General features: G+C 42.3%; 1 protein-coding gene across 9 annotated transcripts in view; it reads left to right on the plus strand.

Annotated features, from left to right (window-relative positions):
• The first annotated feature begins 2,953 nt into the window (after positions 1 to 2,953).
• Positions 2,954 to 22,840, plus strand: part of KIAA1210 (KIAA1210 ortholog) — a 90,823-nt gene continuing 70,936 nt past the window's right edge. Inside the window, exon 1 of one of the 9 annotated variants that reach the window (XM_037908828.2) lies at positions 2,954 to 3,095. Coding sequence is in view for 3 of the 9 variants with exons in the window: in XM_043522285.1 (XP_043378220.1) it covers positions 11,928 to 11,971 (44 nt within the window). In the remaining 6 variants the exon portion in view is untranslated. Of the gene's footprint in view, positions 3,096 to 11,682; positions 11,972 to 15,286; positions 16,024 to 16,306; positions 16,436 to 22,840 lie in introns of those variants that run through there. The other 8 variants (XM_043522285.1, XM_043522289.1, XM_043522283.1 and 5 more) reach the window with 8 other exon arrangements.

The following is a 22,840-nucleotide window of genomic DNA, read 5'->3' on the forward strand; positions in this document are numbered from 1 at the left end:
GAAGCAGAATAAATGTGCCTTTTGCGTTGGTTTAACCAGCTCAGTTTAAAATAACTTCTAGTTAGGCTGGGCAGCTCTGTGTGTAGACAAGTCCAGATATCACCATAGAGAAGACAGAATGATGGCCAAGTTGAAAGCCAGAAGGAGAAGGCAGCAGTGGCAGCCAGAGTGGGAAAGCAACAGCAGAAAGAGACATGTGGAAGGCATATCTTTCACTCTAGTCTCCTAAATCATCTCAATGTCTAGTTCAATGAAATAAAACCAGTTTTGATTTGACACATTTCTAGGTGCAAGCCAAATTCTTGTCTCATTCCACAAGTGGTTCCTTTTATCATCAGCTTTCTGATTTTATCCATCATTTTAAGACAGTTAGCTCATGTTTGGTTTTGACACAAGGTGAAACTGCTAAGTAGTGATCTGGGAGTTAGTTTTCAATGAACATCAAGAGAAGAATCCATTACTCTCCCCTTCCTATTCACTTACAGCTGCTCTAGCTAGGCACATCCTCACAGGGAAATTCTTTCAGATCCTTTAGGTCACCATCATTCATTTCTGGTAGGCTGCATGGGAAATGGACAGAAGTTATAAATATGTAGAAGAAGCCTTCCTCCATGTCCCATATCCTCAGTACTTCAAAATATACAAAGCTTATAATTAAAAAAGGCAGCCAGGTTTAATAGTTGCCAGAGTCGTTTGGAGGTGGTGGTGGACAGGGGGAGAATGAGACCAAACAAATCAAAAAGACACTACCACCAGCTAACTACTAAACATAATATCATAACTTTGTCAGGTGGAAAAAACTTTTGTTCCTCCTGAATATTTACTGGCCAGGTTTTCTTCTTCAAGGAACCAATGTTGGTCCTGGAGTCTCTGCCCCATCCTCACCACAGACTAGAGCAGCTTGAGGGGCTGCTCTAAATTGCCAGCTGGGAATAGCCATAGTGAGTGTGTTCTAGCTGCTCCCCCCCTACATTGCCATGCATCCTATGTAAAGACCCCTGGGAAGGAGGCATAGAAGCAGCTATGTCAGCATTATGCCTGCTGGGGAATCCACTCCTTTTGTGCTGCCTGAGAGGGGCAGATGGAGCAGAGACTCTGCGATATTCAGATGTATTAATTATACATTAAAATGTTTTGGGGGCAACATATTTCCTTTTCTAATCCTTTGGTTTTGCTTTATTTTAGCGGCACTGCATCTTGGGAACTCCTTGCTCCACTGACCTCAAATATGTACTAATAACTCTACCCTGAACCCCAGTGAGGCACAGCAATTCTAAAAACAATCTGAGAGCTTGTCTTCATGCACAGTGCTACAACGGTGCAGCTGTTAGTGAAGATGCTACTACGCTGATGGAAGAACTTCTCCCGTCAGGTGGGCATAGTTAATCCACCTCCCCGAGGGGCAGTAGCTATGTCAAGGGGAGATGCTCTCTCCTCGACACAGCACTGTCTACATGGGGGGTTAGGTTAATATAACTACATAGCTCAGGGGCTGGATTTTTCACACACCCGGGTGATGTTGTTCTACCAATATAGGTCTGTAGTGTAGACCTGGCCTGACTATATATTTGGATTTTAGAGCACTTAGAAAAAACAGCTGTTAAAAAGTAAGCTCTTCTCAGACTTCACTCTAATGGTGTTACCACAGCCACTAGAGTAACAGATTAAACCAAGTTAAAACAAATCAACCCTCTGGAAAGCCTAGCCTGAAAAAGAGAGAAAACGAGCTCACATCACACTCGAGTGTCAAGCCATCAAAATTTACAACAGGGCCCAAAGAGCACAGATGAAGTTGATGTGGCCAAGTTATTCTATATAAAAGCACTTGTGGGCTCAGGCCTTTAATTTCAAAGTTCCTTGCTAGAGTTCTTCGAAATAGTTATTGTACCACATGGGGAAACAGTACATATAAGAATCAAGATCTCAAGTTTATATTATCCCAAGGACACACGTGCTCCAGGTGAGGTGACAAACACAGGAAAAGTTATGAAAAGAGGGAGGTTATTGTACATTTGCAAAGTGAAGAATTCAGAAAGAACCCCTACTCAGGACCTTTGCTTAAGGTCCCAAGCAACACTGAGTTCCATGGAGTGTGTAGGGCTTTTGGATAGGTGTTTAAAATCAAGTTTCTGGGTAAGCATGAAAGATCCCATGGCATTGTTGGTCAGAGGGGCTTTTCCGTGTGTTCTTAGGCAAAATTGCGCACACACCCCCTGCTGTTGTACATTGTTTTTGTGCTTCAGTTGTCCACCAGTTTGCTAACCACCACCCCAGAAGTGGCTGCATTTCAACTGCTGATATCTATATATCAAAATTCGTGGGAGACATTCTGGATGACATGCACTATAGACATGAAATTATTGCATGCTTCCAAGGAGCTCACAGCTTATTGCTTGAGAGGACTTTTCCCACCACCTCTTAAAATGTGTTCTTTCATTTGCTGAGACTAATCAACACCCATCAAGCTGCAAGTCCCACTCAAAACAAGCAAACCTGTATAACCCAGCTCTCAGAAGTACCTGGGGGTGGGATTCCTGTTTGCTTTTCTCACCTCATTGGCAGTTTTGCAGGGTTTCAGGTTCTACTGGTCAGATCAGTGGCCTGGGAATCAGGACCCATGGATTTTTAGCCCCTCCAGCCCCCCATCACTCCTGGTGTCCCTGCCACAGTCATTCACTTCTCTGTGCTCCAGTGTTACCCCATTGGTGAAAGGGGGGAAATAATAAATACCCTATCCAGGGCCCCCGCCCGAGGGCTGTTAATGGGGAGAGGGAAGGATTCAGAGCCAGGGGCTGGAGCCATCGGGGAGCGGAAGCAAGGCTGGGGTGGAGCGCAGGGCTGCAGGCAATGGGGGGCCGGACGGAATCGGGCCTCTCAGAACTTGACTCCATCCGGAGCTGGGAGCCACCTTGGGGAAGCGCCCGGCTCTGCACATGGGCCTGTGCGGGGATCTTCCCGGCAGCAGTCCGCTCTCCAGACGCTGCCCCGCCCGCTAGGCTGGGGAGGCCACTGGGCGGCGACTGGCCGCTCCGGCGGCGCGGAGCGCACGGAGCCCCGGCAGAGGGAAGCGCCGGACGCGCCTAGGGTCCCCGCCTGTGAGTAGGGGCTGCGGGTCCCAGCGGGCGCGGGCACGGGCGGCGCGGGGGGGAAGCCGGGCTGGCCGGGATGCCAAGCCCCGTGCGGGGCGCTCTCCTGCTGGGGTAGGGGCTGAGCGCAGGAGCCCTGCGGAGGGACCGTGCCCCAGCCTGCGCTCTGCCCCCGGCTTCGGGGTGCGGTGCTGGGGGGAGCCGGGCGCTCCCACCCAGGGACCCTGCACCGGGGGGAGAGGCCGGCGCCTCGGAGCCTGTGCCGGCTTCAGGTCGGGTCTTGGGGGGGCCCCTGGCCAGGCCAGAGGTGAGGAGCTCGGCGCGTGTACATCCCCCAGGTGGGGGCTTGGGGGCCGAGGGGGGGGCATTGGGAGTGGGGGTCCCCCAGTTCGGGGGGGCGGAGGCAGGCGCTGGGGTGAGCCTGTGAGGGGCTCGGTGGACTCCCCGTTGCCAGCTGGGTCGCTGGTTCTTTCCTCACCCCGGTGCCTTTTGTATTTAATCTTTGCTGCCAGGGTTAATGCAGCCGGTGCTGCCAGTGCTCAGGATGTCAAAAGGCTCCGTATGTCTATTTTAAGTGTCTAGGGAGGCGGAGAGATTAGAGCTGGAGGCCACTGACACCGAAAGACTCGGTACCATCCGCCCTCTGATTTCCTGGTAGAGCTGAGTGTGTGTGAGTGCATCCCACTGCTCCTCTCCGGGGGATACTCCTAATTTTAAAGCACCCTTTGTTTTAGCCAAGGAACATCTTTAGCCATCTGAAACCCATGGTACAGGCTCAGCAAATCTGTTCAGTAACAAGCTGCCAGAGGACAACAAACCTAAATACTCAAACCAAAGTAGCAGAGAACAATGGAGAAAAAAGTTCCTAATATTCTAGCTGACTAGCACTCATTTCCCTCTCTAGCCCTCCTGGTCCAATGTATGGCTATGATTTTATTATAGGGTTGGTCCTCGGCCTGGTTTTGTTCAATATCTTCATTAATGATCTGGAGGATGGCGTGGATTGCACCCTTGGCAAGTTAGCAGATGACACTAAACTGGGAGGAGTGGTCGATACACTGGAGGGTAGGGATAGGATACAGAGGGACCTACACAAATTAGAGGATTGGGCCAAAAGAAATCTGATGAGGTTCAACAAGGACAAGTGCAGAGTCCTGCACTTAGGACGGAAGAATCCCATGCACCGCTACAGACTAGGGACTGAATGGCTAGGCAGCAGTTCTGCAGAAAAGGGGTTACAGTGGACGAGAAGCTGGATATGAGTCATAGAATCATAGAATCATAGAATATCAGGGTTGGAAGGGACCCCAGAAGGTCATCTAGTCCAACCCCCTGCTCGAAGCAGGACCAAGTCCCAGTTAAATCATCCCAGCCAGGGCTTTGTCAAGCCTGACCTTAAAAACCTCTAAGGAAGGAGATTCTACCACCTCCCTAGGTAACGCATTCCAGTGTTTCACCACCCTCTTAGTGAAAAAGTTTTTCCTAATATCCAATCTAAACCTCCCCCATTGCAACTTGAGACCATTACTCCTCGTTCTGTCATCTGCTACCGCTGAGAACAGTCTAGAGCCATCCTCTTTGGAACCCCCTTTCAGGTAGTTGAAAGCAGCTATCAAATCCCCCCTCATTCTTCTCTTCTGCAGACTAAACAATCCCAGCTCCCTCAGCCTCTCCTCATAAGTCATGTGCTCTAGACCCCTAATCATTTTTGTTGCCCTTCGCTGGACTCTCTCCAATTTATCCACATCCTTCTTGTAGTGTGGGGCCCAAAACTGGACACAGTACTCCAGATGAGGCCTCACCAGTGTCGAATAGAGGGGAACGATCACGTCCCTCGATCTGCTCGCTATGCCCCTACTTATACATCCCAAAATGCCATTGGCCTTCTTGGCAACAAGGGCACACTGCTGACTCATATCCAGCTTCTCGTCCACTGTCACCCCTAGGTCCTTTTCCGCAGAACTGCTGCCTAGCCATTCGGTCCCTAGTCTGTAGCGGTGCATTGGATTCTTCCATCCTAAGTGCAGGACCCTGCACTTATCCTTATTGAACCTCATCAGATTTCTTTTGGCCCAAACCTCCAATTTGTCTAGGTCCTTCTGTATCCTATCCCTCCCCTCCAGCGTATCTACCACTCCTCCCAGTTTAGTATCATCCGCAAATTTGCTGAGAGTGCAATCCACACCATCCTCCAGATCATTTATGAAGATATTGAACAAAACCGGCCCCAGGACCGACCCCTGGGGCACTCCACTTGACACCGGCTGCCAACTAGACATGGAGCCATTGATCACTACCCGTTGAGCCCGACAATCTAGCCAGCTTTCTACCCACCTTATAGTGCATTCATCCAGCCCATACTTCCTTAACTTGCTGACAAGAATACTGTGGGAGACCGTGTCAAAAGCTTTGCTAAAGTCAAGAAATAATACATCCACTGCTTTCCCTTCATCCACAGAACCAGTAATCTCATCATAAAAGGCGATTAGATTAGTCAGGCATGACCTTCCCTTGGTGAATCCATGCTGACTGTTCCTGATCACTTTCCTCTCATGTAAGTGCTTCAGGATTGATTCTTTGAGGACCTGCTCCATGATTTTTCCAGGGACTGAGGTGAGGCTGACTGGCCTGTAGTTCCCAGGATCCTCCTTCTTCCCTTTTTTAAAGATTGGCACTACATTAGCCTTTTTCCAGTCATCCGGGACTTCCCCCGTTCGCCACGAGTTTTCAAAGATAATGGCCAAGGGCTCTGCAATCTCAGCAGCCAATTCCTGCAATCTCAGCAGCCAATTCCAAGTGTGCCCTTGTTGCCAAGAAGGCCAATGGCATTTTGGGATGTATAAGTAGGGGCATTGCCAGCAGATCGAGAGACGTGATCATTCCCCTCTAATCGACATTGGTGAGGCCTCATCTGGAGTACTATGTCCAGTTTTGGGCCCCACACTACAAGAAAGATGTGGAAAAATTGGAAAACGTCCAGCGGAGGGCAACAAAAATGATTAGGGGACTGGAACATACGACTTATGAGGAGAGGCTGGGGGAACTGGGTTTGTTTAGTCTACGGAAGAGAAGAATGAGGGGGGATTTGATAGCTGCTTTCAACTACCTGAAAGGGGGTTCCAAAGAGGATGGCTCTAGACTGTTCTCAGTGGTAGCAGATGACAGAACGAGGAGTAATGGTCTCAAGTTGCAGTGGGGGAGGCTTAGGTTGGATATTAGGAAAAACTTTTTCACTAGGAGGGTGGTGAAACACTGGAATGCGTTACCTAGGGAGGTGGTGGACTCTCCTTCCTTAGAAGTTTTTAAGGTCAGGCTTGACAAAGCCCTGGCTGGGATGATTTAGTTGGGGATTGGTCCTGCTTTGAGTAGGGGGTTGGACTAGATGACCTCCTGAGGTCCCTTCCAACCCTGATATGCTATGATTCTAGTTTCAGAGTAGCAGCTGTGTTAGTCTGTATTCGCAAAAAGAAAAGGAGTACTTGTGGCACCTTAGAGACTAACCAATTTATTTGAGCATGAGCTTTCGTGAGCTACAGCTCACTTCATCGGATGCTGTAGCTCACGAAAGCTTATGCTCAAATAAATTGGTTAGTCTCTAAGGTGCCACAAGTACTCCTTTTCTTCTTACGATTCTAGTACAGTTCTTTCTAGCCACTATTAAGTTGTCTGTAGGCCACATCCCTGCACACACTTATGCATGTGCTTAATTTTACATAGGAGAGTAGTCAATTGAAGTCAATGGAATTACTCACAGGTGCCAAGTTACTTTCAGACAGAAGTGTCTGCAGAATTGGGGCCAGAGTTTGGATCTAAAGTTGACATATCCATAGTATTTAGGGAAAAATTAGCATTTTACTAAATTCAAAAGAAAAAAAGTTAAAGAAATAATAAAAAGTCTTGATGAGTGATATTGCGGAAGTTGCATGTATGCATATCACACTTAACTGGCATGTGTGGTATGTTACTTTCCTTACTGATTCAGAGCCCAATTATGCAGCATGTACAGAATGGCTGCAATATCAGGCCCGTAAGTGAACACCAAAATGGGTTCATCGATGCACACCTTATAATACCCACATGAAATCAGACAGTCTTACAACCCACACAAGGAAATTGGGGGGTTTGCTCTACCCACTTCTTAGCAAAGATTTAACAGTAGGCCACTGTAGTGAGGCTTCTGTTAAGCCTGTTCTACTAAAATTTTACTTTGTTAATTTATACCACAGAACACTAATGTTTAAATGTGATGAAGTAAAATAAATAATTAAAATTAAATGACATTTTGTCAAATAAATAAAGTACATCCTTGGTTATATTCATTGCTCATGTACTGTATTGGTTAGTGTCTTCCTGTCATTCATGTGAATTACTGAGGTTTTATCATATGTAACACTGGCACCATCTTTCTCAGAATATTGTTTCATGTGTCTTTGAGTCAGCTCTTTGTACTTTATGCTCTAAACCAATGTTTAACTTATGTTAGCCCCACAGGGCCAACATGCTTACTGGGGAATGAGCTGGATTTTATTCTGCCTCATGCATCATCAATAATATTGTCCATTAAATCCCAGGTGTGTAATCTTTAATACTGTGCTATAATACACTGAAGGAACCCAACTTGATTTTCAGATCTAAGGATGGGTTTGCCACACAGACATTAAGAAAAATCCTCTCATCTTGTAAACTGAACAAATGATCTGTAATCTCAAGTGCTAGGGAACCACATCTACTGTGCCATTTGTTTAACCATCACTTTTCTGATGTGATCCACAGTTTAAGAGCTTGCTCCTTGCTAACCACCCATCCTGTGAGTTAGTCCTTATTCATATAAATAGTTTTACTGATTTCAATTGGGAATGCTTGTGTGAATAAGAATTACTCATGTGAGACAGATTTCTTAAGACATGCCCTACACATGCACCATGTGCATGTACCTGGGTAGCAAGGTGCACACAGATCTTCCTCAGTGTGGCCATACTTCACCCAACAAATCATTCCCTCTATGTAATCCTGTGTAGTCACACCATTTTCCTTAAAGATAGGCCTTGAAGAAGTGCAACAGCCCTGACAGCCATTCTGATGAGCCCCAATGTTGCTTAGGTCCTGATCCTGTTAAGACCTGGGTGTGGGTGAACCCCTGTATACCCACATGGAGTGCCATGATGACAATGGAGCTCTGCATTAGCTCACTGCAGAACTGGGGCCTTATTAGTTTTGAAGGTGGTACACAGCTTTGGACTGTGGGAGGGAGGAAACTCATTTACATAAACTGCTCCCCCTGGGCAGTCTTGCAGTCCCCTGCTGTGGCTTTTGTGGCTTTCTTTTTGATCTTTGATATCTGCCTGCTATGACCTTGGCATGTGAAGCTTCTATAGTTTGCATGCCTTAGAAGCAGCAGGTTCTGCTAGAGGGAGCTTTTAAGTAATGCCATTAAAATTGCTTTTCTGATATTTGCAGGGCCAGCTTCAGATACTCATGATTTCCACTCTCTCCACTGCAGCAGCCCCCCCCGAAAAGCATGTAATAATACCTTTGTATGCATGCAGGTGACGTGTTATAGGAAATGTGGATATATAGGTGCTACATTGCTGCAAAATTAATAAAATGAAAAACAAATGGTCACACATGACTGAAACCACTTTCTGTGAGTGGGTGTTTCTGTCAGCAAGATGCTGCTTGATTATTGTTGTTATTATTTTTTGCATAACACTATACAATGTGCACTGTTGGGACTATTGTTGAACCAAATACCTTACTTTGGGCTTGAGCCTGAAAGGTGCTGAGTACATGAGTGGTTCCATTGACGTCAATGAAATTGCTGATATGCCTAAAGTTAAGTACATGTTCAGTGCTGTGCAACATCAGGTCAGAGTCCTCAGCTCTTTGCAAGATTGAGCCCCTAAATATTTGATCAAAAAGACCAAATCCTCACAGACTGGGTATGAAGTTAAATCCTGGTGTAGGATTCGAACCCTTAACTCTTTAGCCCTCAATTGTGCCCTCAATTCTTATTTACTTAGGTGCTGAGCAACTCCCACCTTATTTACTTAGGAGCACCTCCTTAACTTGGGCTTTATATATGCATAACGTAAATGTATGTACAATACATATATATTAACAGTACAGTGCAGATTGCACTCTGATTTTCACTATGTAACTAAACTTTAATTAGATGCTCCAGCAGCAGAGACTAAATATCTTCATGTGTTTATCACTATACGGGTTGAAAATGAGATGTTTTTCTCCATTGTTGTTTGCTTGAGTTTTCATTCTAATGCTCAGTGAAATTTTCTTAAAACCAAATGTCTAAGATTCCTAGATGTCCAGTGCAGATTTGATTACACAAACATTACTTGTAATTTGGGACCTATAATACAGTCTTTTTAGCCATTGCCACATATTGTGCAATCAATGTCCACTCTTCCCAGTCTCTCTGGGATCCAGTAGTCATGATAAATTAATTTTGCTGTCTTAGTGTAAGCCTCAGGACTTCAGAAGATTTACTAGTGCTAGTGCAAATATTACCACAGACTTCAGTTTCAAAATTAGTGTTTGTCTGTTCTCCAAATTTGTCTTAATTTATCAGTTGGTATATTTGCTGCAGACAAAATATACCTACCAAAGGGCTGTTTAGCCTTTTCATTTACCAAGAAGAGGGTGGGGAGACAGGGAGGAAAGAAATGAAGAATGATCCTGCATTCAGAACCTTTGTTATTGATACAAGAAAAGTCCGCTTATTTGGAATGTTTCGCAATTAGATGATGCTGACAGATGAAAATGTCAAGATCATGAATAACTGTTGAAGAAAGGGTTAGAATGTTACTTAATTCTGAACAATGGAGAAAATGAAGATGCACTGAACAGTATTTGTCTCATTCTCATTACATGATTATTCTGGATGGTTTCTATGGGAGAAAGTCTAATATGTTTGGTGCTAACAAATAAACATTCTTGCGTCTATAATCAATACTGCATAGTCTTTGCTGTAATTCCTCTAAGCCTTCCGGTCAGGATTTTTCATCCATATTGCTGAATCATTTTAAAATGGTTTTAAAATGAAACTAAAGAAAATGAACAGAGGCCCAGCGAGTGTTTTTCTGAGGATTTTCATTAATCTTTGGCTTTATACTACAGCCTGTGTTTACCATGTGGTTGGTTTCAAAATCTGTAGTTATATAATGTGAACATCAAGCTGTGTAATGACAAATCAAACATAGGACACATAGGAGTGTGACCAGAGTCCACGTTACACACTCTATCGTGCACAGTGGGCCACCAGTGTTATCCTGAATCATGCGTGCACACAGTTGTTAAATCTGAAATAATTTTCAGAAGCAATGCCAATGACACAAGCATAGACCTCATTTGAAACTGATCAGTGACTTCAAAAGTAATTAGAACAATTTGCATAAGGGCTTGTTACTTACCATCTGTTTTAATTGGAAAGCAGTTTTTCTAATAAGACTCTAACAAGTTACTGTGTCTTATTTAAGACCAATCTACAGTGCAATTTAAACAGAGAGACAAATAAGTTTGTCTTGATCTGGGAAGGTTTATCGCCACACCTTTTGCTGATAACTTGAATATGCAATAGAATGAGTGCTACAGGTTACAACTGGAAAATACCTCCTCACATAGCTGCAGACGAGATCTGTAATTAACTCCAATAACAGGAACCATTTTAAACAATATTACTCAGTGTTGCCAATGCCTACAGTGTTATCACTTGTCTCATGATAATTGGTGTTTTTCTTAAAACCTCAGCTCTTGGAGTCAAGGGATTATGTGACAATCAGAGCTTTCATTAAAAACAAAAATATCTAAGTTTCTACCTTTGTGGAGAAAGATTTGAAAATCTGAACTGAATGTACTCTCCCAAGGGCTCAGAAACTAGAAGACAAATACCACCCCAATATTATTTTTTGGTTTAAAAATCATGAGTTGTTTTAATCTCATAATTTTGTTGAAGCCCAATTCCTGATTTTTAAAGATTTAGGGTTGGCAGTAGTGCTCCCTAGTGCTTTGGCAGTTTACAATAACATGGAGCTAATTTCACAGCCTCTTTATAAGAAGCTTCTTAACCCTTCAAAAGAAAAATGGAAGCTAGTGCAGGTGGGTTTATTTTTCTGATGGCTTTGACCCCAGCCCCACAGCTGATCTCATCTGGGCTATTTACTATTGAGTTATACAACAAGCACTGCTCTCACAAAGCCATTTTCTGTAACTACCAGATTTGCATATCTGGATCTATTAATTATTTCTGTCTACTGCAATATATATCTCATTTCAGTTTGATTAACATTTACTAATAAATGGAGGCTACCATAATTCATAGGAGTTGGTTCGATATTATTGCCTGTGTTTGCTGGAAAAGTTGACATAGCATTGGTTGAAAGTAGACTATCTCCATAAAATCAGTTTTTCCACTGCAGTTGTCCTTTAGAAGAATGTCCTGATGTTCAACTGATTTAAGTGACCCCTGCTAGCAGTGAAGGGGTTAATCCTGTTGACTAACTCTGCCCTCATTTATTTTACCAGTTTGTGCTCTATTTAATGACTAGGCTGCTTTTAAAACACTTTCAGCTTCCCTAAGAGAGTTAGATGCAGCCCCTTCTGTGTAAGTAGGGAGCTTTGTCCAGTGTTACACCATGGGGCTAGGAGTCAAGCAATCTGGTCTCTTTTCCCAGCCCTGCTGCTGACTTCCTGTGTGACTTGAAGCAAATCACACAGGGCCTGCTACTTTTCCCAGTGACGTTGGTCAGGTACTGATTGTACCCAGTAGATTGCAAGTCAGGCTCTGTCCCAGACGTGGACTCCCCACAGAGCTTCTATTCCAGAAAGATGCATGAGACGTTCACTCTAAGATCCTTTAATGCACTGCCCAGGTATGGCTGATCTGGTCTCAGATAAGGTAAATTACACACAGAGCACCAGGTAGCCGCTGAACAGTATCATACAGTTTAGCATTTAATTACAAAGTCAGTGGGAGTTTTAACTCTGTGACTCAGGATTAGAGCTGAGTGAAGAATGATTTTTCAATTTGTTAGCCAAACTAAACCGGGGGAAAAATTAGTTGTAGGAAATGGAATATTTTTGGCTTTTCTCACTGAAATAAAAAAACAGAAAAGAATTGCTTCCATCCCAAACAAAATTTTTAGTTCTACCCAAAATGAAAACGTTTTGTTTGGCTGAAAAGATATTTTGAGTTTAGTTTAGTTTCCAGTGTTTTTTTTCCTTTTTTGTTGTTTTTAAATACATCTAGGCAATTTTCTAACGTAACTCTGCAATTTAGAAAAGGCTGAATTAAAGTGTTTTGACTTCTTAAAAATAATGTTTTTCAGTGAATAAACCATTTGTTTGCAAAGCTTTGCCCAGGTCCCCTTAGAATACCCATCTGTAAGCCCAGAGGCACCCCACTGCCTGAGAGGCTTAAGGGGGACATGTTCTCCCACTCCTGTTTTTAATAAGCACTTTGAGCTTTTCAAAGTAGAGGCAGGTGTTAGGTATTCCCAAGTCAGATCCTACACCATGCCCACATCTCATTGTTTTTTTTGGGGGTAGACTCCCCTACCTTCCTGGGAGAAGGGGTTCAGTATCATTGTTGTAGCTGTGTTGATCCCAGGATATTAGAGGGACAAGGTGGGTGAGATAATATCTTTTACTGGCCCAACTTCTGTTGGTGAAAGAGACAAGCTTTCAAGCTACACAGAGCTCTTCTTCTGGGTGATTGTGAAGTGCTCTGAGAGTCTCCTTTTAAAGAAGCTCTAGTAGTGCAAAGTTATGAATATAATTATCCGGGAACATGCACCAAACTGGGGAAGGAATGGTGCTTTCTTGATTTCATTCTTGGTTCTCCAGCTACAGTATATGTTATATTCAAGTCTGGCATGAATTGATTTAACAGGTTAGGGCACCACATGGGACACTGTGGATTTGTCTAGCTTATCCTTCAAATCTCAGTTTAAAAAAAAAGAGATGGAACCATGATATACAGAGAGTGGGATATGAAAAACCTCCTGTCCATTAGGTCAGTGGTTCTCAACGTGTACCCATGGTGGTACGCTAAGGTCTTCCAGGGAGTACATCAACTCATCTAGCTATTTACCTAATTTTACCACAGGTTACTTAAAAAGCACTAGCGAAGTCAGTACAAACTAAAATGTCATACGGTCAGTGATTTGTTTATACTCTCTATATACACTGAAATGTAAGTACAATATGTACATTCCAATTGATTTATAATTATATGGTGGTAATGAGAAAGTAAATAATTTTTCAGTAATAGTATGCTGTGACACTTTTGTGTTTTTATGTCTGAGTTTGTAAGCAAGTAATTTCTAAGTTAAGTGTACAGAAGACAAATCAGACTCCTGAAAGGGGTACAGTAGGTTGGAAAGGTTGAGAGCCACTGCATTAGGTCAACAGAAGGTTAATAAGATCAACAGAAGATACCACATAGTATCTTATGACAGCACTTATGAAAGCCCTTTGTAAACATCCTCCAGACTTTCACTTCAAAAGAGTTAAGAAAGACCTTGTCTACAGACTTCCGCTCTGCACCTGGGCTTTAAAGTCTGCCCCCTATAACTGCCCCCAGTGTCCGGTCCTTCTTTTTGAAAATGACATAGCAACTCAACATTAGAGACTGGAATTCAAAATCTCAGCACAACACCTTGGCCAACTGCACCGTGTTCCTCCTCACCTCTGTGTTTCTTCAGTATAGGAACAATAATTATACAAGAAGTGGAGGAATGTTAAACCATTTATACATGTATTACTAACTGCCAGCATATGTTTCTTTAAGGGTTTATGTTTCAGTACCAATTTCCTTTGTTGGAATTCATCTTTTGTGCTTTCTTACCTTACCATTGTGATGACTGAAGAGTGGATTTAATGAATGTTAGACCCCCAAGGCTGCTGGCTAGTGGGTTCTTCAATAATTAAAAACAATAGCTTATAAGGGAAGAAAATACATTAAAAATGTTAAGGTTCTTATTGTAAATCAGCTTAAAGCAAGGGAAATCTGAGTTTCATCTCTAAAATTCTTGCTTTAGCTGATTTGTCAAGTCTGTAGAATTAAGTTAATCTAATTAAAAAGATAATATCAAAATATAAGCAATGTAACAACCATCTTAATTAGAGAGATGATGAGACAGAAGGAGAGCAAGCCTGCTACTGCTATAGTAATGGGTCTAAAGAATCTGCATTAGAAGTTATACCACCCCCACTTTTGTGCATGTGAGTGGGGTTAGAAAAGTGACTAATGAAAAACAGCATACTCTCACTCACCAGATCTCACCCGTCTGTGTTTAAGATTCATATATGCTGACTTTTTACTTCTGCTATCAGAAAAATCTCAGTTTGACTTTCAGTTAACAGGGCTAGCAGATGGGCAGGAAAGCATTTTTACATATAGAGAGAGTTAATTAGAAAGACAATAAACTGCAACTTTTAACACTTTAGCAGGGTCGCTTTTTCAGAGTGGAATCAAACTTTAGCTTTGTAAGAACTCAGACCATGTTGTCATTTTACGTGGTGTGCAGCGTTGTTAGTCCGTAACACTCTTCCATTGTATTTCCCTGTGGCGATTGTAATAATGTTTTCTGTTATATTTGGCAATAATATATCAATTCATAGTGACAATACTATGCACAGTCCTGGGAAAAGGCTGGTACTGTTGCTGCTCCAAAAGACTCATTAATTTTAATACTTAGTTACATCTGCCTCAGTGAAATCTTGAACCTTACCCATTATGTGCAAATAGTACAATATAGAATATTGTGATACCGAATATAACAAACAATAAAAGTCCTTCCATAATTTAACTCCGCAGTTGTATCTTTTGGTTGCTTTAAAATACTAGAAGGGCCTGGAATTCAAATGATATGTTAAAGGCCTTTAAAACATTAAGGACTGTCTAAGAATTTTCCTGGTGTGGGGGGAACTCTCAGCTGGGGGCAGAACCAGTACATCTGGTTCTTGCACCACTCCCCACACCTGGCCTCCAAGTAATGGTATCAGTACTTTGCTCTGGCTTATCCCCAGGTGGTATATAGTTTCTCGGGGACCATTGCCAGCTGGCACAAATTACAGCAGCTCCCAGGCTACTCTAACCAATGCAGGAAAGATTTGCCTTGAGAATATGATCCCCTCTCTGAGCTGCACCAAATGGAAACTTCTTGTGAGAGAGAATCTGGGCCTACCTGCTTTAATGGGAGCTAATAACCTGAAGGAGATAGAGGAAGACTCTTTAGCTAAATATGATGACACTAAAAACTCCTCTTGTTCTTATTTTCCTGTTACTCTAAGTTTATAGTTGACTGGTATCTCTCTGTATGGAAGTTACTTTATTAAATCTAGTAGCAGAAAAGAATCTGTAGCTAAAATCAGTGTATCTGCATCAAAAGTTAATCATATTACCAGGACTAACAAAGTTAAGCTGATTCCTGTGCATGCAGGGTGAAATTCACTCCAAGAGAGCTTGAGCAAGGCTCTAAGCATCAATTAAGCCCCACATTAAGACAACTGAGATACTAAAAGCAATGGGCACCTAATTAGAGTGATTTTGATTGAAATCCTTTACATGCAACACAACTTCTCTGATCAATAGCGAGGATCTCATTTCAGCAAGGTACTTAACCACTTGCCTAGCTCCAACATGTGTAGCCCTATTGAAATCACGGGGTACTGCTCGCTGAATGGGTGCTCAAATTTGCTAAATAGTTCTAGGCTTTAAAATGCTGCTGAAGTTTGTATCTTTCCTGCAATTGGAAATGTAGTAGATTATTTTGTCTTCCCTTTTCTGTGGGAACAATGCCAACATATTTAAGAGATGGTTGGGAACAAACTGCTGATCTTTATGGATTCCCAGAAATGGAATCTGACTAGTCCAGTGTGCTGCTGTGTGAGAACCTGCATGAAGTTGCTTCTGTACAAGGTATGTTTTATTATATAATGATTTCAGAACTCTTGACTCAAGGGGACACATGCTCAGATGAAGCAAATTGGTGAAGCTTCATCGAGTATAATTTAACTTGGTAGTTTGGTTGACTTCATTGGCGCTATCACACTTCTTCTTTCATATGGCTGCTGTAGAGAATCAACTGCAATTTCACCTGAAGTTGATTGAGCCAAATGGCTACATCAGGAGTAGCAGAATTTATTGCAGTAAATGCCTCCTTCATATTTATAAGCTGGGCAGTAGGTAGCCATGCCGGGGAGTCCTTGATTTTCCATTTGTACATTGTATACCTGCATCTACCATGGTTGGTTTGAATTCAGTTCCAAGCTGACCAAGATGACTGTGGAAGATCAAACCCAGAAACCTTCTGCATGGGATCTGGCACAAGGTGCTTATTTTTTTAAGTTTTGTTTAGCCTAATCTGCTTTCCAAGCCTCCTTCTGATCATAGCCTGATTGCATGAGTCTAAACAAATGTTCCCAGAAAGGCTTGCGGGACTTACAATGTTGCGGGGAGGGGGAGCGTTGTCAAGGCCTTGGTGACTAGGAAGACCTCTGTTTTCACAGGTTGGTTGAGCTTCGCGGAATGTTGCAGCAGTTCGGCGTATCAGTGGGGGAGCGATAGTAGACAGGACAGGTAGCCAGGGTGTAGGAGTCGACTTAAGGGTTCCTGTGATGCAGCGCATCACTGTATTTAGTTGGGTATCCACAAGTCGTGTGTGGCTGCATCTGCTCCATACCAGTGCACAATATTCAGCTACTGAATATACAAGTGCTATTGCAGATGTTTGCAATGCTGATACACCCCAGGTTGTACCTGCTAGTTTCTGGATTATGTTGGCTCCTGTTTTTATCTTTCAAGCTACCTTCTCAAGACGATCGTGGAAGGAGAAGGTGCGGTCGAGTTTCACTCTGAGATATGTTGCAGTGTAATCGTGTTGCACATTTTTACCACAGAAAGCTACTTTCAGTGTGGTTTTGGCACTCTTATCATCAAGATGAAATACGCTTACTATTGTATTTCCAGGGTTTGGTTTGAGCCTTCATTTCTGGAAATATTGTTCCATATTTTGGAGGCCCTCAGTGAATGCTTTTTCAATGTCATGGAGGTTTGATGCTTAGATTGTCATGGCAAGATCATCTGCCTATCCAAATTTTCATGATTTAGTTGGAGACATGTCACTTATGTAAATATTAAAAAGGGTTGGCGCAAGTACAGAGCCTTGTGGTAGTCCGTTGCTTATGATACGGGCTACCACATCGCACATCGCTCAGCGATCTCCCGGTCATCAGAGCAGCAACTCAACAAATTATCACACTTTCACCAGCTGAAGATCTGGTTCATGGACATAAATCTTTCTATCTTACATATTTATAGAGTACTCATTTTTATAGCATCTCAGTGGTACATATACCTTTCTGACTGATTGCTTTTATAGATGTAGGCATAATGGAAGGGGAGGGTGAGAGACAGCTGTGGTCTGAGCACAGACCTGGAAATCAGGAATTCCTTACCATTCCCTTCCTGAAACAGATGTTGGAAAAGTCACTGAATTACTTTTCCTCTGTTTTCCCATCTGTAACAGTGGTAAGGAGTAACCATATATATCACGTGGTGGTTGTAGAAATTAATGCTTGTAAAACACTCTGAAGGTATAAAATGCTGCATCAGTGCTAGGTACCATTATTACCCTGTATACTTTATTTATTTTGCAATTTATAGTATCGGCCAAATGCTACATCTCTGAGCATGTCTAGAAGAAGTGAAATAAAGAAAACAAGATGTTGACCAACATCAACTAATTTGATATCAATTTCAACTAGATGCAAAGGTTTGATTTTTATTTCTCTGTTTGCTTCCTTTTCTCAGTGCAATAAAGCCTGACAGAGGAGACTTTCTGGGAACTTATTGCTCTTCTGAGGCAGTCAATGCTCACTTTATATTCAGCCTTGTGTTTTCAGGCACTGGAGTTAGACAGCCTTTCCCCAGAACTGCACTTCCCTGTCTTCCTGTATTATGGCTTAAATCAATGGCCAGCGAGGTGTTACTTGAGACATGACCTTCACCTTTTAATTTGTTTTTCTTCAGTCCAGTTAATATCTAGGGTGTTGAGGGTTACAAGGAAATTCCAGACACATGAGGGGTGAGGGGGATTCTCCTCTTACTCAAACTGGTGCAAATCAAGAGTAATTCCATTGAAGCCAAAGGAGCTATATTGGTCAGAAACTACTGTGAGAGAAGCATGCCCATTGAACTTCACATGGTCTTTTATAGAAAGAAAAGGAGTACTTGTGGCACCTTAGATGTCCGATGAAGTGAGCTGTAGCTCATGAAAGCTTATGCTCAAATAAATTTGTTAGTCTCTAAGGTGCCACAAGTCCTCCTTTTCTTTTTGCGGATACAGACTAACACGGCTGCTACTCTGAAATGGTCTTTTATGGTATTGCTAATACTTGCACAGGCATTAGCAGCATACAGGGTCTGATCCAACTCCCAGTGGGCATTGGATCTGCCCCTAGAAGTGGAATGGAGAAAAAAGGGTTACATAGAAAACTTACCTTATTCACACCCTTACCAACAGAGTTGAGCCAGGTTAACCCCCAGTGTAGACAGCAGGAGATCAACAGAAGAATTCTTCCATTGATGTAGCTACCACCTCTCGGGGAGGTGCATTACCTACGATGACAGAAGAACCCTTCCCATTGCTGTAGTAAACATCTACACTTAAGCACTCAGGTAGAGGCATTTGGACCATGCCACTGCTCTATTGCGTTCTCACATTTTCTTGCAGATGGGCTTAAATTGTGTTTGACTGGACACTAAGGAGAGAGAGTCATGTTGTTACAACTTAGTGGTTTTTTAACATATTTTCTTAAGTCAGTGTTGTAGGTGTAGAAATAAAGCTGCTTTGTTCAGATTCTGCCTTACATATCTTCAAACAAAAGAACCATAGTTTCCTAATCTATAACATAGAGACTGTGCTAGTATTTTTACAGGAAATACCAGTCTCTTATACTGTCTCAAAAAGAAATCCACTTTTCATCAAGACCCATTAAAATCTTGCATTTTGGGATTTACAATCTTTGTGTGAAAAACAGATTTCAGAAATGTAGCATTTCCTCATATTAGGACCTTGGTATTTTCCCCAGAAATAAGTCACATTTTTATACATGAATGAATATTATTACATCATTTATTCTTGTAAATTAATAAAATCCTAATGAATCTACTATATATAGTACACATGCTCGCATATATTGTATGGAGATTAATGCAGTGTTACACTGAGGTCCAAAGCTATGTCTCTGATCTGGTTGCAAATCTAAGGGAAATTACCTGTTGAATGACACATGGCATGACCTTTAACTCCAAATGCTCCAGGAAGAGTTCACGTCTGTCTGCTCATGCATTGAGAAGACCCAGAATATACAGGATAGATTCAGTATGTTCTCGAATATATTTTAACAATCAGTGATAACCTGGATAGGACATACTGAACTTCCTTGATATAAGTAGTGTATTCTATGGTATGTTCTGTAGCTAGCCACAGAAGATGATTCATGCTTGGAAATATCAGCTCCTGGCACCAAATAATATTTTCCTTTTTCTTTCTTTTTAAATATCTTTGGTATTGAAGGAACTTGTCTTACACAGACTCCTGCAACAGGGGAGTAACTGAAAAGACATCTTGCACAGAGAGTAAAAAGGAGTGCAATTAGATCAACAGACTCCAAAGTCAGTATTTTAAAAAATTCCCCAGGCTCATGAATAAAGAGCAGATACAGTCTAAGAGACTCAGTTCTGTATTTTCAGGGACAGGATTTGATCCTGTTTTTTTTTTTTTCTCTAAAATTAAGCACAGATGGATGTCCTAGTGTGTAAACTATGAAGGGCAGAAATCCTCTTATCTCCACTTGTTTGTTCTTGTTTGTTTTTTTTCCCCCAGAACGTTGTACCTTATTCCAACCCTGTTTCTTTAAAGCTCTAATGCTGCAGCCTGTAAAAGTGATGCCTGCTCAGCAGTCTCGGTAGTAATGAAGGGGTTTCACGGAAAACGCCTAAGCCCAGCTCATTTGGCAGCAAGAGAATCCCGCTGTTGGATCTGTTCCTACTTCAAGAAGATGTTTCCTCAGTCATGTTTTTGTGAACATACAGCTAAACAATCCAGGCTGCAAATGCAAAGAGAATAGTGGCATGATTTATGGAGAAACTGATTTCCAAGGTTTGATCTGCACAAGTTTCCTTACATTATATTGGAAAGGATATTCTATGTGTAACTCAACTGGAAAGTCACATTTTAATAAATATTTTGGTAAGACCAAGAGAGTGGTGAAATCCTGCCTGAGTGTGAGGAGGATCTCCCCTCTGCTAGTAGAAAATATGATAATGCTCAATTCATGGAGGCTGGATTGCCTTGTGGTTAAGGTACAGGATGAGACTTGGGGACTTGGATTCACGAAAGATCTTGCTCTTCCATAAATGCCTCATTGGCAAGTCACTATGATTTTTCAGAGATGTTGAAGTTGATGGAAACAGCAGATGTTCAACAACTTTGAAAACCAAGCCATAAACCTTTTTGTGCCTCATTTTTTGCAGCTCTCTAAAAGGTGATGGTATAGAGCTAAATGATCTGAAGTTTATAAAGCACTTTGAGATCCTTAGTTGGAAGGTGTTATAGAAGTGTGAAATTTTGTTTGGTGCTCAGATATTCTGGTGATGCAGACATTAGAAATGCATATAGATTTCATATATATGGCTGCTAACATTTTTGCTGTAGTCTCACAATAGCAAAACTTAACAAAGGAAAAAAGTCATGATATGATTTATTTTTTCTTGACTGGGGAGGAAATACAACGGGGGAGCGAGAACTAGCTAGTAAATAATGTTCACCCCAAGGACTGTATAGGTTACCTATGGCAATCACATGGGTAAACCCTGCACAGATCTTTGCAGAAGAGAGGTTAAGGCTAAAAATGAGAGAGACCAAAAGTCTGCCCTTTTAATGAGAAGCCATTCCAGAGATCCTAAAATATACTTAGAAGCAGAAATGTTAAGCCCTGAGGATGAATGCTGGTTTGTTATAAGATTTCTATTCCTCCCCCAGAATTGCTCAATGTAAAATTCACGTGACATTTTGGCCCTCTGTACTAGGGAAAAAAAATAAATAACCCCCCCAAAAACAAAAAACTCAATGTTTAAAACAGTTGTGAAACATGGTTGTGGTCCAGCTCTGTTTGGAATATCTTCTTGTGGATTTTTTTTTTTTTTTTTTAAAGTTCTAACTATGTGAAGGATTTTTTTTTTTTTTTTTTTTTTTAAATCCTGGCTCAATAGAGACTTGGCTGCCAGGGGCTGCAAAAAATGCACTAAAGTTGGATGTGAAACATATTTCTGATTCTTGGCTGTATTTGCGGCTTCTAACACCTCTGCTGTAGGCGGATGCACTGGGTGGGAGGTGACCGTGGAACTATGCCAGTGTGTCTAGCTCTTTTTGGGGTCCCCTGTTGCATTTCCTGTTGCTGTATGATCTCTGAATTTGAAGAGGCTTCTACTGTGTGTATGCTGATGTGTACAGATGTCTGGAAAAAAAATCTGATTTCAGATATTACTTTTTAATGTAAGATATTTCTCTGTAATCCCAGATGAGAAAGATGGGCTGGTGAGTAACTGGGCTCTGCCTGGACATGCCTGCCTCATTCCCTGTGGGTCTGTGCAGAAGTTAAGAAATTCCTAAGTAAACTTTACCTTTGATTCCCCAGTGATGCTCCTCCATGCTGAGGCAACACCTCTCTTTAAATGAGCTATGACTCAGCAACTTGCCACTGGGACTCCTTGCTTTGCTTTCACATGCAGCAGGGAAACAATGCACTGATAGATTTGGGTGCCCAGTGTCCGTCTCAGCTCGGCACCGGCTCAGAGTGATGCTTCGGTGTCAGGCCATAGAGGATCAGCAGCAGCGAATGTGAGCCATCTCAGCTGTTACTTCAATTAAACACAATGCATGCAAACTACCTTGAGATGATGGGGAAAGGTTATGCTTGAGTCAGCAAAGCCAAGGTACTTCAGAGTCGAGTGGAGTTAAAATGAACCTGGACTGGAACACTGCAGCTAAACCCAACCCACAAACCTTGGGGAAATGCAGATTTGAGTCTTAACCCTAAAACTGGGCACCCCCACTCCCCCGCCAGCTTTCATAAACCCTGTCAGCACTGCAGAGATCTGCACGCTGCTGTAGTTTTGGCTAGTACAGTGCTCCCATGTGGCCAAGTGCTGAGATTTTGTGTCTTCCAGATGTGTTTTAAGGCTTGCTTAATTATTGGAGGGTGAGGATCCACTGGTAGGGTACCCGACAATAAGTCAAGTGGTTTAACCTCAGCACGGCCACTGATTTGCCATGTGGCCTTGGGCATGTAACTTAACCTATCTGTGCCTCAGTTTCCCCATTTTAGAATAGGAATGATGATGTTTACCAGCATTTGTAAAATGCTTTCATATCTACAGCTGAAAAACTTAATATGGGGGTCTCTAGGTGCTACTCAGTACAAATGATAAAGAATAATAGCAGTAAGTAGTGAGTACTCTTTTAAAAAGAAAAGGGTTTTACAGACATTGATCCATATATGTGTATAAAATGTCACCTTTTGGAAACTGGACTATAATTTGCCTAAATAAAAACCAGCAGATGCAGATTTTTGTATTAAAATAAGTAACTTCAAGGCAACAACAAAAGTATAGAAACACATATTTTCCTGGGGGAAAAGCTCACCTCTTGGGAGGAAAGGTGAGAAGGAAT

The sequence above is a fragment of the Chelonia mydas genome, chromosome 9, assembly GCF_015237465.2.
Source record: "Chelonia mydas isolate rCheMyd1 chromosome 9, rCheMyd1.pri.v2, whole genome shotgun sequence".
In the NCBI taxonomy this organism is placed as follows: Eukaryota; Metazoa; Chordata; order Testudines; family Cheloniidae; genus Chelonia; species Chelonia mydas.